The sequence below is a fragment of the Protopterus annectens genome, chromosome 3.part0 (assembly GCF_019279795.1).
Source record: "Protopterus annectens isolate FY-2018-M chromosome 3.part0, PAN1.0, whole genome shotgun sequence".
Taxonomy (NCBI): domain Eukaryota; kingdom Metazoa; phylum Chordata; order Ceratodontiformes; family Protopteridae; genus Protopterus; species Protopterus annectens.
The window spans coordinates 1894766357-1894781629 of NC_056731.1; the positions used below are offsets into that span (position 1 = coordinate 1894766357).

At 39.7% G+C, this 15273-nt stretch overlaps 1 protein-coding gene across 1 annotated transcript in view; it reads left to right on the forward strand.

Annotated features, from left to right (window-relative positions):
* The window catches only part of PPP6R3 (protein phosphatase 6 regulatory subunit 3), a 3115682-nt gene that overhangs the window by 2886523 nt on the left and 213886 nt on the right, over positions 1-15273 (forward strand). Inside the window, exon 23 of the mRNA XM_044065977.1 lies at positions 12470-12571. Within this exon, the coding sequence (XP_043921912.1) occupies positions 12470-12571 (102 nt within the window). The remainder of the gene's footprint in view (positions 1-12469; positions 12572-15273) is intronic.

Here is a 15273-nt window from a genome sequence, read left to right on the forward strand (position 1 = left end):
CTGCCTCCTACTCCCACAACCTACTCCACCCACCTTTCCTATCCCACCACTCCCAACCTCCTTTCTTATCACTCAAAAACACACTTCCACAACATATCCGCTTCACTACTTCAACCCAACCCACTCCACTACTTCAAAATAAAATTATTTACCCCCTCAACTAAGTACTATACTCCTAAACTAATACTTTACTTCCCACAACTACTAAACAACAAATCAAAAATACTACTACCCTTCCTCAACTTCCTCTGCTTAGCTGGAGACATACATCCAAATCCTGGACCAAACACTACCTGTACTGCTAATCTCCCCACCTCAAACTATAAAGCTAACAATTGTTGTTCTTTCGGCTTTTCCCAGTTAGGGGTCGCCACAGCGGAACTCCAGTCCGCTAATGATTGGCAGTAGATTTTATGGTGCCGAGGTGCCAGCCCAACCTTCAGCGAAGGCACACCCATTCACGCATGTCTTTTGAATAAAGCTAACCATAAATACCTCAAATCCTTCACCATTAATGCGCAAAGTTTAAGAAATAAAGTAACACAACTCCATGCCTGGTTGAACTACAACCAACCCAACATTGTAGCCATCTCAGAAACATGGCTAAAACCTCACATTAGTGACATTGAAATCCTACCTCCTGGATTCCAATCCCTCAGACACGACCACCCAAACAGAAAAGGTGGTGGGGTAGCCTTAATCTACTCTAACCTACTATCCATCACTCCATACCCTAATCCTATCCCCACATTCAGTAATGCAGAACTAATAAAAGGCCTTTTAAAAGTAAATAACCACAAAAGCATTTGTATCATTGCTTTCTATATCCCCCCTGGTAACAACACCACTACTCTAGAGGACATACTCCTCTGGACCTTGACCAATATTAAGCAGGAGACCTATATACTTGTAGACGTAAACATCGATTGGAATAAAATCAGTAACCCCAATCCCACCATATCCATCAATCTATTTAACTATACACAAATTACTAACTCCATCACCAGGCCTAGTAAAACTAACCCCACAGGTACCACACTAGACTGGATCCTAGCTTCTCATCCCAATAAAATCTTAAACTCTGGCATCACACCCGACCCTATAGGAGACAACTTGCCAGCATTTATTTACTGAGCTACCCACTCCTCTCCTCTCCTCACCTACACCACGTCATCCACAAACGTAACCTCACGAACTTTGACCCAACTACCTTCTCTAACTCCCTGAAACAAACAAATTGGAACCCACTAAAAACCCTTCCACTAGATAATGCCGTAGAATTTTTCAACTCCTCCTTCTTAAACATCCTCAACTCCCTGGCGCCACCAAGAACAAAGAGTAAAAACCAAATCCGTCCCTTGGCTAACCAAAGATACCAAAAAACTTATACTACAAAGAGACAAATCCTGGAAAACATACCATCAAAACAAGCAGCCTGAAACATTTCTTAAATATAAACAACTCCACAACCTTGATAAAAAACAAATCATCAGAGACAAAAAGTCCTACTATATTAAACTCCAATCTAACCAATATAAAAGCCCAAAACAATTCTGGAACTCAATTCTCTTCTCAACCCAGGTACCAAAAGCAACCCTTGCCCTGACACCAGCAAATCTGACCCTGAAATAGCCTCTCTGTTCAACTCCTTCACTAACTCCATAGTTGAACTGACCAAAACCTTCCCTAACATGAACCCCTCTCCTCAGTCCACCCTTTCATCACCACCACCTACAACACCCTCCACCCCAACCCTCTGCCTATAGTCAACCTTAAACCCATCTCAACATCCTATATAAAAAAAATACTCTCCAAATTAAAACCTTGCTCCAATGCCCCTGACAATATCCCATCCTCCTTCCTAAAAATAGCCCAGATGGTATCTCTCTTCCCATTAGCATCCTGATCAATAGATCCATGCTAGAATCTTATGTTCCCAAACTATGGCACACTGCCTTCATTCTACCTCTCCATAAAGGAGGCAAAAACAATAACATCTGCAACTTCTGCCCCATAGCCATCCTCTCCCCAATTTCCAAACTACTAGAAAAATGCATTCACATTCATCCCATGCCATTCTTAGCCAATAACCAACTAATCACTCCAACCCAACACGGCTTCTGTCCAGGCTGTAGTACAACCACTGCACTTCTCTCATTCCTAGAGACAATAAATCTTGCCCGGGACTCTGGAAAAATAGTTTCTACTGTTCTCTCCCACACCCATCTCTTAAACCATCTCTTTGACCTTAATCTCCCACAGAATACCCTGTCCTGGTTCTCTAGCTATCTTTCCAATAGATCTCAAGCTGTAAAATGGGGAACAGGCACCTCAACCTTCCTTTCCACCCCCACTGGGGTTCCCCAAGGATCCATACTCGTTCCAATGCTGTTTAACATCTTTATTAACAAGTTCCACAAAGCCATGCCCAATACCAAAATTGTACAATATGCAGACTATTTCACATTAATCTGCAGTGCCACCAACCTCCGAGAGCTTCAGACACTGACCCAAGCTGCTTTCTCCACCACTGAACATTGGATGCTTCAGAATCACCTCTCACTAAATGCCAATAAACCCAGAATACTATTCTCCCCCTCAAAAGCTTCCCCTCTTGATAAAAATTAATTCCAAATCATTAGCGAAAATAACTCCACTATAGAGGTTTTTCCCTTTTCCAAACTACTTGGGGGTCACTATTGATGAACACCTGAAATTCGACACTCACATCCAGCAAAACATTAAGAAACCCCATATAAAACTTGATATGCTATACAGGAACATCCAATTTTACTCTCCTTCCACCAGACAAACACTTGCCACTACCTATCTACTCCGCTCACTAACGTATGGTGCTCCTCTATTAACTAACTTATCTGCCACACTCTTCAAAATTGGAAGTCTGTTATAATAAGATTTCTAAATTTGTCACCAAAGCCAAATACTCCTCCCATCACTGTATTGCCCTTAATTTGTTACACTGGCTTGAACTCTCCAACCATCTAGACTGTCTTCAGATTACCACAACCCACAAACTAATCTTTCAACCCTCTAAGTGCCCTGCTCTATGCAACATCCTTCTCCCCTACACCCCTCAGAGAACTCTCAGATCTACTCACCAAAATCTAATCTATGTCCGTAAACCCAGTCGCCCTGCTGGTCAGCTCCTGCTATCCTTTTCCTTAGCAAAAAAAAAATGGAATTATCTTCCTTCTCCAAGGACCTGTGCAAACTTTGAAAACTTTAAATTTCAGTTACATTCCTACCTTTACTCTAACAGAAAATGCAACTGCATTCTCCCCATCTAGTCCTGTAAGTCTCTCCCCACCTCTAAACCCCTCTCCAGCTATGATCTATAGGCTACCACACATATGTACATATTGTAAATATCAAATTTGTACCATGTACCTAAGAATCTACACCTGCTCTCTAACATGAAATTTAACTGTAAATTGTTCATTAATAATACTGTGTCTGTATCTAAAGGAAACATGTACCTAAGAAAGTACACCTGCTCTCTAGCGTGAAACATAATTGTAAATTGTTTTTTTTTTATATATTGTATCTATAGCTAAACTTTGTAACATGGAGCTTTTCTCCCTGGGCTTCCACTGAAAACGGGCTCTCTGAGCCCAGTGGACATCCCCGGTCATCAAACTGGAAATAAATAAATACTATTTTTAATCTCCTTTATATATGCATAGTAAATATTTCCTTTCTGGCAAAAATCAGAAAACAAGATCTGAGGTAACTTAGTATTGGTGCATTATGGGTAAGGGAGATACTCGAGACTTTTTGGTTGCCACAAGCTTTAGCAATGGCCAAGTTGGATCTGAGGGATCGGATCCGAACCAGTCAGTTGAAGAATGAAAATGGACAACACAGATGTAACATTATGGTAAGTGCACAACTTTTTAGTGCTGGACAAGCAGATGGATTAATTGTATAGGTGGTGAGAGGCTGTGTGTAAGTTAGTTAATGAGGTAGTTCTAACCAATTTAGGCTTATTTATGCTATAGAGCGATGGGTTCTGAAAGGAGTTTTTGCTGTAAGTTTAGCCCTTTTATTATAGCATATTTGGTATGAAGCCTTAGAATTTTCACTCATATCACTTGAAATAAGAGGAAGATATTAAATGGTATTCTCATCCACTTTTCCTGTTTGAGAGGAGAATGTGAAGGTATATCCCAGCTATTCCTACAATATTTTTCACTGAATGCCTTCCATACCTAGCATACCTACCTGCCTTCCCTTCTTTGAGCTCTCATATGTCCCTTAAAGTTTGGGAGGGGTCTGTCCAGGGATTTATGAAAGGTGGCGTTATAGACTCTACTTGTAATTATCGGGCAGAGGTTTATAGCCACTGTAGCTAGCATAGCTCTCAACTTTTCCATATTTTGCAGAACATCTCTGATTTTGCCTAATAAAAATTTTGATTTTTTTTTAGTAATTCAAAATGCAAAATACAAACAAACCAAAAACTGAAGGTACTGAAGACACCAGACAGCCAACAAGGAGTTTAAAAATGTATTAGTAATGTACCAACAAGATTAAGTGCTTTCGTCGGTCTCTAACCAAGACTTCATAAGAATCTAAAAATTCAACAAACTCTTATTATTTGTTAATCGGGAGTCTGACTTGGAACAAAGCCAATTTACAGTGGAGGCCCGGGAAGAAACTCTTTAGATGCATGTCTTTGTAACGTGTGAGGAAACCCACACGAATGTAGGGAGGACATGCAGACTCTGCACAGAAGGTACCCCAGCTGAGAATCGAACCGGAGAACCTCTTGCTATGAGGCAACAGTGCTACCACTGCGCCGTCCTACAATATACAATATTTAAATAGTAAAAAAATCACTTGACCACCACATCAATTGACAACAGAAGCAAATTTGTTAACCTTATGTTATCAAGTACAGAAGAGGGTAGTTGAAACATAAGGTGCAGGGTTTACACTTTGTATGATTTTAAATGCAGTACACTACTGATTGAAATACATTCATTAAGGCCAGGGGGGCACATAAGCATTCAACCTTAGTTGCCACATCATTTCTCTGTATTCAGCAAGATCTTCCCATGGCCTTCCACTCATATTCTGGGGTACAAAATCCAATCCAAAAAATAAAAAAATTATTAGGGTGTGTTTCCACATGCTTGTATAAAGAGTTTTTAACATTCTTATTCTTTATATCTAGATTGTGCTCGTAAGTATGCTCTTTAAATTTCCATTTGTTTTTTTTCTCAAATAAAAACACAAACATTGAACACACTTTCCCACATATACTAAACCTATTGAATTACAAGTGCAGTGGACTGAAGTAATCAACTTGTGGGTCCCTACCACTAGTGTGTTACCCTCAAAAACAAATTTGATTTGGTTGCAGAGTCCACACTTGTAGGTTCCCCACCTCTTGGCTGAATTTGAAGCCAGTTTTTCACTGCCTTCCAACAGTTTTTTCAAGTTCTTCCCTGTCCTATATATTATACATGGTCCATCGCCAAACTTCTCAAAATCTTTCCAATAACAAGAAAATATTTTCCAGTTCTTATATAGTATGTTACCAATTGCATCACTGTCCACAGTGCAAGTTGTGACAAATGCCTTGCCATAATTTTTAGTAATGTTACCTGTAGCGTATCTGTCATTAACATCCTCCATAATCTGAGTAGTGGAACCCCTAAAATATAGGTAGGATGGTGCCTTCAAACCTTTTAGTACTAACCTCACTACGAATACTAACTGTCAGTTTTAATGGATACCCTCATGCCTGGAACATGTCGAGAAGTTTACTTTCTTGCTCAAACATATTGTCATTAGAAATCATTTTAGCCAGATGGTTAAATTGTCCCTTTACCACCCCTTTCTTAACATGCCAAGGGTGGCAACCTGTGTAATGCAAGAGGGAATTTGAATAGTGGGGTTTCCTATAAATGTTAGTAGTAAGCCTCTCCTTAACATGATCTTTGGCTATTAGAACATCTAGGTAACTAATGCTTTCAGTACTGTAGGAATAAGTAAATTTCAAAAATGAGGTAGTGGAATTCAAATAGTTTACTAAGTCAGTTGCTGCTTCTTCATTCATATCCCCTGTTAAAATGTCTTCCAAAAGTCTGGCATAGATTTTTAATGCCTGTGTTTTTGGGTTACTCAGTATGTACTGTTTTTCCCACTGTACCATGGTTATATTAGCGTACAGGGGGGCGCAAGCCACCCCCATTGCTACACCTTTTTTCTGCTTAAAATACTGTCCTTCAATAATAAACAAAGTTGTAGTCTAAAATTATTTCCATCAATGTGACTAAAATCTCAATCTCATCAAAATAATATGTTCTTAAATCCTCTAGAAATTCCCTAAACCCTTCAAGACCCTGTTGGTGGGGAATAACATTAAGTAAACTAACAACATCTACTGTTACAAAACATAATGCTTTTGAATAGTTAACTCCCTTAAGTTTTGTCAAAAAATGTCAAGAGTCCTTACAGAGGTGGTGGTCTCTTGCTAAACAATTTTTAAGCTTCAAATCCATGTATTTTGCCATAGCATGTACCTTAGAAGTACTGGCATTAACAATTGGCCTCAGGAGGATATCTCAAATCTTTATGAAGCTTTGCATTGCCAAATATGTTTGGCACTATGGGATATTTCACTTTAAGGAAACTCTGTGTTTTCCCCATCTATTTGCCCTTGGTCAAACATGTCTTGCAAGAAAAAATCTATTTTTCTGTATGCCACATGAATATAATTTTGTGTAGTTTCATCATACATATCATCAGTAATGTGAACAAACATTTTGTTAAAATACTCTTGAATATACATTACCACCACCCCCCTTGTCAGGTTTCATAACTCGTATGTTCTTATCTCGACAAAGCAATGTTAATTCATTTTCAGCCACACTCAAGTTGTGAATGTAGTCTTTAGTTTTAGTATTCAGGTAATTTCTGATGTCAAAATCACACAATTTCTCAAATAAAACTAAAGGAAGAACAGTTGGTGGGTTAATTTTCTACATTTTCATGGTTAAACATGCAAAGCACGCACGCACACATGCACAGATATATACTGGTCTACTTCGGTAGACTGAACTTTTACTTCCGACACTCACCTGCCCTAGACGAAAACACAGACAACTACAGAAGACCGACATCCGGAACACCCTTCGCACACGAGGTAAGTAACCGCTTGGCCATCCTGAACAAAAACAATTTACTAAACTAAACCCACCGATGTGGGGGACTCCCCCCCTAACTAAATATACTAACTCCGAGATCGCACTACCATGAGGGGTAAGGGGCAGAGTTCAACAGGATGGCCAAGTGGTTACATACCTCACGTGCTAAGTCAGTGTTCTGATTGTCAGTGTTCTGAAGTTGTCAGTGCTTTCGTCTGGGAAACTTCAGCGTCAGGTAAGTAAAGGTTCGTTCTACATATATGTATATATATATATATATATATATATATATATATATATATATATATATATATAAAATTTATTTATATATATATATATATATATATATATATATATATATATATATATATAAATAAGGTAACCCGGTCACCAACACGATCAACAACCTTGAAATTAGACAGTATGATGACCCAGAAGGTAAAACAATAAAGCATAGAACCGAAGCTGCCACAGGAAACAGAAGTTTAATCCACAAGCCACAAACAGTTCAGGCTTGTGGATTAAACTTCTGTTTCCTGTGGCAGCTTCGGTTCTATGCTTTATTGTTCTACCTTCTGGGTCATCATACTGTCTAATTTCAATATATATATATATATATATATATATATATATATATATATATATACACATACACACACATATATGGGTCTACTTCTGTTCAACGAAAACACGTTTCTTCGAAAAACAGAAGTACGAATCCATTTTAGCATAAGTGCACTTTCGCAAAAATCACTTAACTGAATCATGGTGCAGTGGGGATAAGGAAATGCATCCTTTTCCCCCACTGCAGTGCGATCTTGGAGTTAGTATACATAAGTAGCAGGGGTGTGGGGGATGCATGGGGGCTTGCCCCCCCCCCTGCAAAAATGTGTTTTACTTTGCTGGACACACCTCCGGTACTTGTATACTAACTCTGCGATTGCACTACAGTGGGGAGAAGGATATATTTCCTTATCCCCACCATGATTCGGTGGTGCAGTGTTTTGTTTTCCTTGATTTCCTGTTCGATGAACCAGTGCTCGCAAGAGTGTAATTCGCAAAAGTTCACTTTCAGTTATATATACTGTGTGTGTGTGTTAAAATATATATATATATATATATATATATATATATATATAGACATGCACAAAACGAGGTAAATGTTTAAATGAACATTGCATTAAGATCAGATGCAATGCTTATTACCAAGTTCATCACCCCATGCTATGTGACACCCTTCCGATTAATTAACTCGAACTTTGCTGTTACCACTGACTATACATTATTTTTTGAAACCAGTACAATTAACCAGTTACTTGCAGCTTTGCCAGTTAGGGCACAGACAGTTTCTTCTGGCACAGCTGATATCACGTCAGTCTCAGAACATGAAGGTTTCTATACTGTAGTTCAAGGTAAAATTAAGGTGATTCCTGAAGAACATTGTCATTTGTGTATATTAAGGAGAGTACTGCACTGGTGAGACATGTCATCCTTCAGAAGAGACATAATACTAAGATCCCTTCTACCATTCCTTGTGCTAACTTGATGGGTGTTTGGAAGTAAAAATAACCAAAATAATCGTCATCTTCAGCTCCCTTCTTCCATTTTCTACATGAGGTCGGGGTGTCATGTTAACTCATAATCTCTGTCGATTTAGTGCCACACTCCTGCCTTCTTCAATACTCATGTCTGGCTGTTGCAGATATTCTCTCTCACAATCCAGCCATCTCTTTGCTGGATGCCCTCATTTCCTCTTACTTTTTGTCTGTCCCAAATCATCTTCACTAGATTGTCTTCTGCTTTTTTGCACATGTGCCCAAACCACTGTAATTTGTTCTCTTTTATCTTTTCTGCAGTTGGAGCTACTTTAGCTTCTGCTTTTATGTCCTGTCATTTTTTTCATCCCTCCCACAGTGTGCATCCTACTGCCCTTCTCAGGCACCTCTAGCTTTCTCATCTGCTGTGCCTTTACTGCCCAGGTTTCTGTGGCATACAGTCATACTGGTCACATCACTCTTTTGTACACCTTATTTTTCAGCTTCTTTGACATTTTTCTGTAATGCACTACACCTTACACTCTATGCCAGTTGGTTGCAGCCCCTGTAATTCTAGTTTTGACCTCTTTATTCAGACTTCCCTTCTCCTCAACCACCCTTGACAGATTCTTGAAGCTGTTAACCTGTTCCACTCTTTTCCCTTTTGTCTCAATTTTCAGCTTCTTCTGATTTCCCTAATTTGCTGCCATTACCACTGACTTAGCTGTACTTGGTTTCATCCCATGTGCCTTCAATTTTGCATTCCATTCCCCTGTCTTTTGCTGAAGTTCTGCTCAGAGTCTGATTTGTTTGCTAATGTAGTCCATCACCAGTATGAGCAGCAGTGGGCTCAGAGCTGAAACCTGGTGCACACCCAGTTCGACTGGGAACCCTTCTGTGAGACCAAACACTGTTCGCGCTTGATCATTGGGTCCTTGTACTAATTGTACCAATGTTTGTGGAACTTTGAACCACCGCAGTACTACCCAAATCAGCTTTCTTGGGACCTTGTCCTACACTTTCTCCAAGTCTAGGAATGCCCAGTTGGATTCTTTCCTCATCTCTTCTGAACTATCTGTCTCACTGCAAACATCGGGTCACTTGTGCTGCATTCTGATCTGAATCCACACTGCTCATCTCCCATCTTAGTTTCTACTATTCTGCATGTCTCTTTATCGATCACCCTCTCCAGAACTTGATGCAGTGTGACAGGAGTTTGATATCTCTGTACTGCACGCAATTGTGGATGTCCCCTTTTGTTCGTGTAGACTGGCATGAGAATGCTTATTCACCAGTCATCTGGGATACTCCATTCTTTCCACACTGCTATGACTACTCTCAGGAGCCATTTCTCCCCTATCTCACCCAGCATCTTTATCATATCTGCTGTGACCTCATCTTAGCCTGCATGCTTTCCCTTGACTTAATTTTCTTTAGTGTTGTTCTTAGCTCTTCTAGGGTGGTTTCCTCTTCTTTTCTCATTGTAAGCTGTGTCTGGGGCAGTACAGCTTCTGTGAGGTTTTCTTCATTCAGAAGCTGCTGGAAGTACTCCTTCCGTCTGCCTTTGATGTCCTGTGGATTGGTGAACAGGTTGTCGCTGGCATTCCTTATGAAGGGTGTCTGACTATCTTCTTTATCTTTTTGTCTTTCTTGTGACCTGATATAGTTTCTTTGCGGCACCTACTGAGTCACTTTCTAGAAGCTGGTAGAGTGCCCCCAATGCCGTGTCCGTTGCTATTGCAACGCATTTCTTAGCTTCATTAGCCAACCAGCATTCCTTCCTAGCCTGGTCTGTCTTTCCCATCTCCCACTTTTAACTGCACTCCTCCTTTCTTATGATGACTTCTTGGACTTCTGCATCCCACCACCATCTTTTCTTAGGTACTTTGTTTCCATCACTGGCTCAGCCACGTATCTGTTCTGTAGTCCTCATACATGCTATTTTGAGGTACTGCCATTCTTCATTTCCACCCATTTCCTCCTCTTCTTGAGGTGATAGATCCACGAGTAATTCCTTGAACTGTTGTACTTTCTCTCCAGTCAACTTCCAGGTCTTCAACCTGCTCTCTTTTGATCTTAGATCCTTCTCTGACCATTGCTTGCAAGTAATTTTGGCAACCAGTGGTTTGTATTGTTGGCTGACTGTTTCACTGTGGATGACTTTGCAATCACTGATTCTACCCCAGTGCCCTTTTCCTTACTAGGAGGAAGTCTTCCTGAGTTGCATGTTGGCCACTCCTATATGTGATTGTGTGACTGTCTGTCAACCATATGTTGGCTACTATCAAGCCATTTGCCAGACAGAAGTCGAGAATAGCCACTCCTCCTTTATTCCTGTTGCTCCACCCATGTGAACCTAGACAGTCCACATATCCTGCTCTGTCTGTCCCAATATGTGCATTCAAGTCACCCATTATCAACACCAATTTATGTTGTCCTGCTTTATCTGGTAGGTCTTGCAACTGCTGTATGAATGCATTGTTTTCTTCACTATCACAACCCTGCTGTGGGGCATGGGCTGAGATTATGAATTCTGCCCTATCACTAGGCTGGAGTCTGATTGCCACACGTCTGTCACTAATTTCTGATTATATCCCTCACTGCCTTCTGAAACCTCTCTCTCTCCACAATGCCACACCATTTCTAGCCTGTCCTCCTCCTTACTAGTAGACTGTGGATCCCAAGCTAAGTGTCTTTGCTACACTGCCCTTCCAATCTTGTCTCTTGGATACATAGGATGTCCAGCTTCCTCCATACTATTATGTCATCCCACTTCCAAGCTGTGTCCTGTCAGTGGACCTGCACTGAGTATAGCAATTCATAGTTTGTTTGGCGGGTTGATTGGTTTCACATCCAGCTTTCGCTCAGCAGAGCTATCCCAGGTAACCCAGGCTGGGCAACTGAACGCTGACAGGCCAGTAGCTTATTGGCCCAGAATTCCTTCCTAGCCTGACCTGTCTGGGCTTTATGGCAGGCACACACTGGCCAATAGGGAGCGCATAAACCCTCCCACCATTAGCATGGGTCTCTGGCGTAGGTAGTAGTATGCCGTGTCCTCAACCCACTTATCACCGGCAAGTACCCATGCCCATTTTAACAACATTAGTCAAGTCAACATGACTGAATCACCTAGAGCCATATTTTATACTGTCAAATGGGCTAGTCCTGCCACAGCACGCAGTCTGTGATAAGTGTTTTCCTATCTTGAGGCTGCTGTGCACCATAGTAGATGCCCAAAGTGATTTTGTCTATATAAGTCTTCCCCATATAGGGCAACATGTAAAGTGTGTGCTGCTGCCCACAGCTCCATACATTGTTGAGTCAATGATACAGGGAGAAAATGCAGACTCCAAACAGGCATTGGCTGGAGGTCAGGATGGAACCGTGTATCTTGTGCCTGGGAGGCAAAAACCTTAACCATTTTGCTATTTGGTCTCTGGACTAACCAAATATCATTTCCTTCAGTACCAGTCTATAAAATTGTTTATTAAGCACTTTGAAATAAACATTTGTGTGTGTTTGTATACATTTTTCCAAATCTAATCTAATATGTTAATGATTAATTTATTCAATTTTCCTGTGCACTTACTTGTAGCTTAAAAATCTTGAGGTGATGGTTTGTTTACCAGCTTTAATATGGAAATGCATTTTGTACTGGGTTATTCTTTTTACCGTTATACAAATGTTTTGTCATATTTGAACTCTGTAAATGTTTGAGTCAGATTTGTTTTGCTTTCATGTTTCCTTTTACTATATTAGTGACAAGCAAGCATCATCCGAACACATGGCATTTGAGGTCTCTGATACTGGCGATATATCCTCCATGGTACAGTCTGCTGAAAAATATGAAGAAGGAGAACGGTAATTAGTTTATATTGGTGTTTAATTTGAATGCATTTGACATTTATCATTTAGAGCCTATTATAACTGTATAATCAAAATCTTCATGAGAAACAAGGAAATCTAATTCACTGAGGTACAGCCATCAAGTTCTTGACTGTCTATCAAATGGTGCCCATAGCATTGTTCAGTGTGCTACCATTTTATTCCATATAAAGATGTAAATAAACCTGCTTTTATATTTTGATCCTTCAATCCAAATATATCATCTGACATTTATCTCCTTTGATAATCTTAATGTTGTGCCTTTCGGCTTTTCCCGGTTAGGGGTCACCACAGTGGAACTCCGGTCCGCTAATGATTGGTAGTTGATTTTTACGTGCCGAGTTACCAGCCCTGATGCACAACCTTCAACGAAGGTACACCCTTTCACGCATGTCTCCACGCAGAAGACGCTCTAGCTGAGAATTGAACCGGACAGCGTCTTATTGTGAGGCGTCAATAAAAAAAAACGATAATTGAACAAATAACTACACCTTTTAAAAATTTAATTTTCTTATAACTCAGGAAATGTATTTCTCATATTAAAAAAAATCACAAAATGTCAGTTGTCCATTCTTCCTTAATCAGTGCTGCTGCAATATGTAGTATTATTTTGTTACTTTTTCTTCTAGAGAGCATTTACTGTTAAAGTAATGACCTAGCTTATATGCTTGCTTGTTTATTGTAATTTACTTTTTTAATCACCTTCATTAAATTCCCAGAGTTTTTGCAGTACTATGAGTGCAAACACAGTTAAAGAAAATAAACCACTGTAAATATTTTCATTAGTTTTCTGCATATTGTGTTAATGTTTTCTTAATTGTCATTCACTACAATATTACATAAATTGCCCAAATCTTGCCTTCCTTTAAATTTTATTCTTCCTCCTGAATATTATTTTACATGTATTATTCCCACAAATTCCGTTTATTACTGTGTAATATGCTCATTCCATTTTCTAAAGATCCCACCTTCGATTCTTTTTTTGTCGTCTTTAAAATATTCAGTACCTCAGTTACAGTTGGTTTAGATTTTGATTCCCATTTTCTCGAAATTGCTTTTTTGGAAGCCCAATAACTTTAAACCTAGCAAGTACTTACTATATCTAGGCAGTTTAGAATCCTATATCCCAGTTCAAAAGAGTTTTCTTGGTTACAGTCATTTGCATCCCAACATTTCTAACAAAGTACTCTGTAGGAATTTTTCAAAATTTACTTGTTAACCCCCCCCCCCCCCCCAAATAACATGTTCCCAATTGCCACACTTATCCATTTTGACCTTCAGCAATTGTTATCTGCTTAGGAAAAAAAATTCTCTGAAGTCTGCTTGGGGTATAAAAATACCTATGTAATGCCTTCCATGCAAAAATTCTAAACCACCTAGAATTTGCTGCATAGTTAGGAGTCGCACAGATACTGTTGCACTGTTCCTTTGTGTACTGCCTTTCCATTCTGTCTTCCCAGTCTTTTCGGTGTTTTGATTGATTCTTATAGTTATCCTGCAGTACTTTATACACCTTACTAATTATCATTTTTAACAGAAGTTTTAGACTGTACTAAAAACTCCACCAGAAGCTGGTCTTTCACTAAGCATTCCCTTGTCCCCTTATTTTTCCTATACTTTGCTATAAATCCTTGATAAAAGAAGGCATCTCTAACCTGTTCTAGATTATTGCTTGACCTCATCCCATTCTGTTCTGTTTTCCCTCCATAGCTACTTGCTCCCAGTATCTTAGTTCCAATAAATTACAGCCTCCCCTTGCCTATTTTCTGTGCCTCTACTTGCAGAGATCCCTTTTGATAAACATCTGATGTTTTGTTGTCCTTTCTCGCCTTCATTCGTACAATGATGGGTTCGGAGCTGATTCTCTGCTCCGACTCAGCCGAATACTTAGCTGAAAGTCTCAAACCTGGCTCGTGGCAAGAAGGTATCCCATAATGCAGTGGTGTAATTCCCCAGATCTCATTTGCCGCTTTACAAGGTTGGATGTGCTCATCTTGGCCGTGGCTATGTTGTGACACATTTTTTCTTATTTTTTCTCTATACTATGATATTTAATAATAGATTGCTTATTTTCTAGTTATGCTTAAATCGTTGTGCATTTTATCGCATTCCAGTTAGATAGTGATAGTTATCCCCTTTAGCGCGGCTTTTGCCATCGCTTTGTAGACCTACTGGTATCCCTTGTAGTGGGTGTCGTTTCTGTGTAGTTTATTAATAGCGCGTTTAATTTAGAGAGCTATTCGCCCGAGTTAGAGGTCCTATTTTTTCTCCCTGGTTGTCTGTTTCCTCATGTTTCCCATAGTTACTGTTCAGTGTTGCTTTAATTGTTCAATAGTCCAATAGCTAATTTTCTTGTTGTTTTTTTGGTCTTAACTATGTTCAAAGACCCAAAAGAGAGGTAACATAAGCCTTTGGGCTTTAAGAAAATGCCAGAAGTGCTCACAAAAAATGTCCATCACAGATGGACATGTTATATGTGTTTATTGCCTTGGTGCTATTCACCTACAAAAAGACTGTACCCTTTGTCACTCTTTCAGTGCAAGAGTACTTCAAGAAAGGAGAAACATATTGATCCTGAAAGGGCTCTTAAAGCCACTTTTTGGGGAAGCTATCCATAGCTCTTCTTCCTTCTCCTCCTTCCAAAAAGGAAAAGTCCCAGAAAAGACATTCACCTGCAA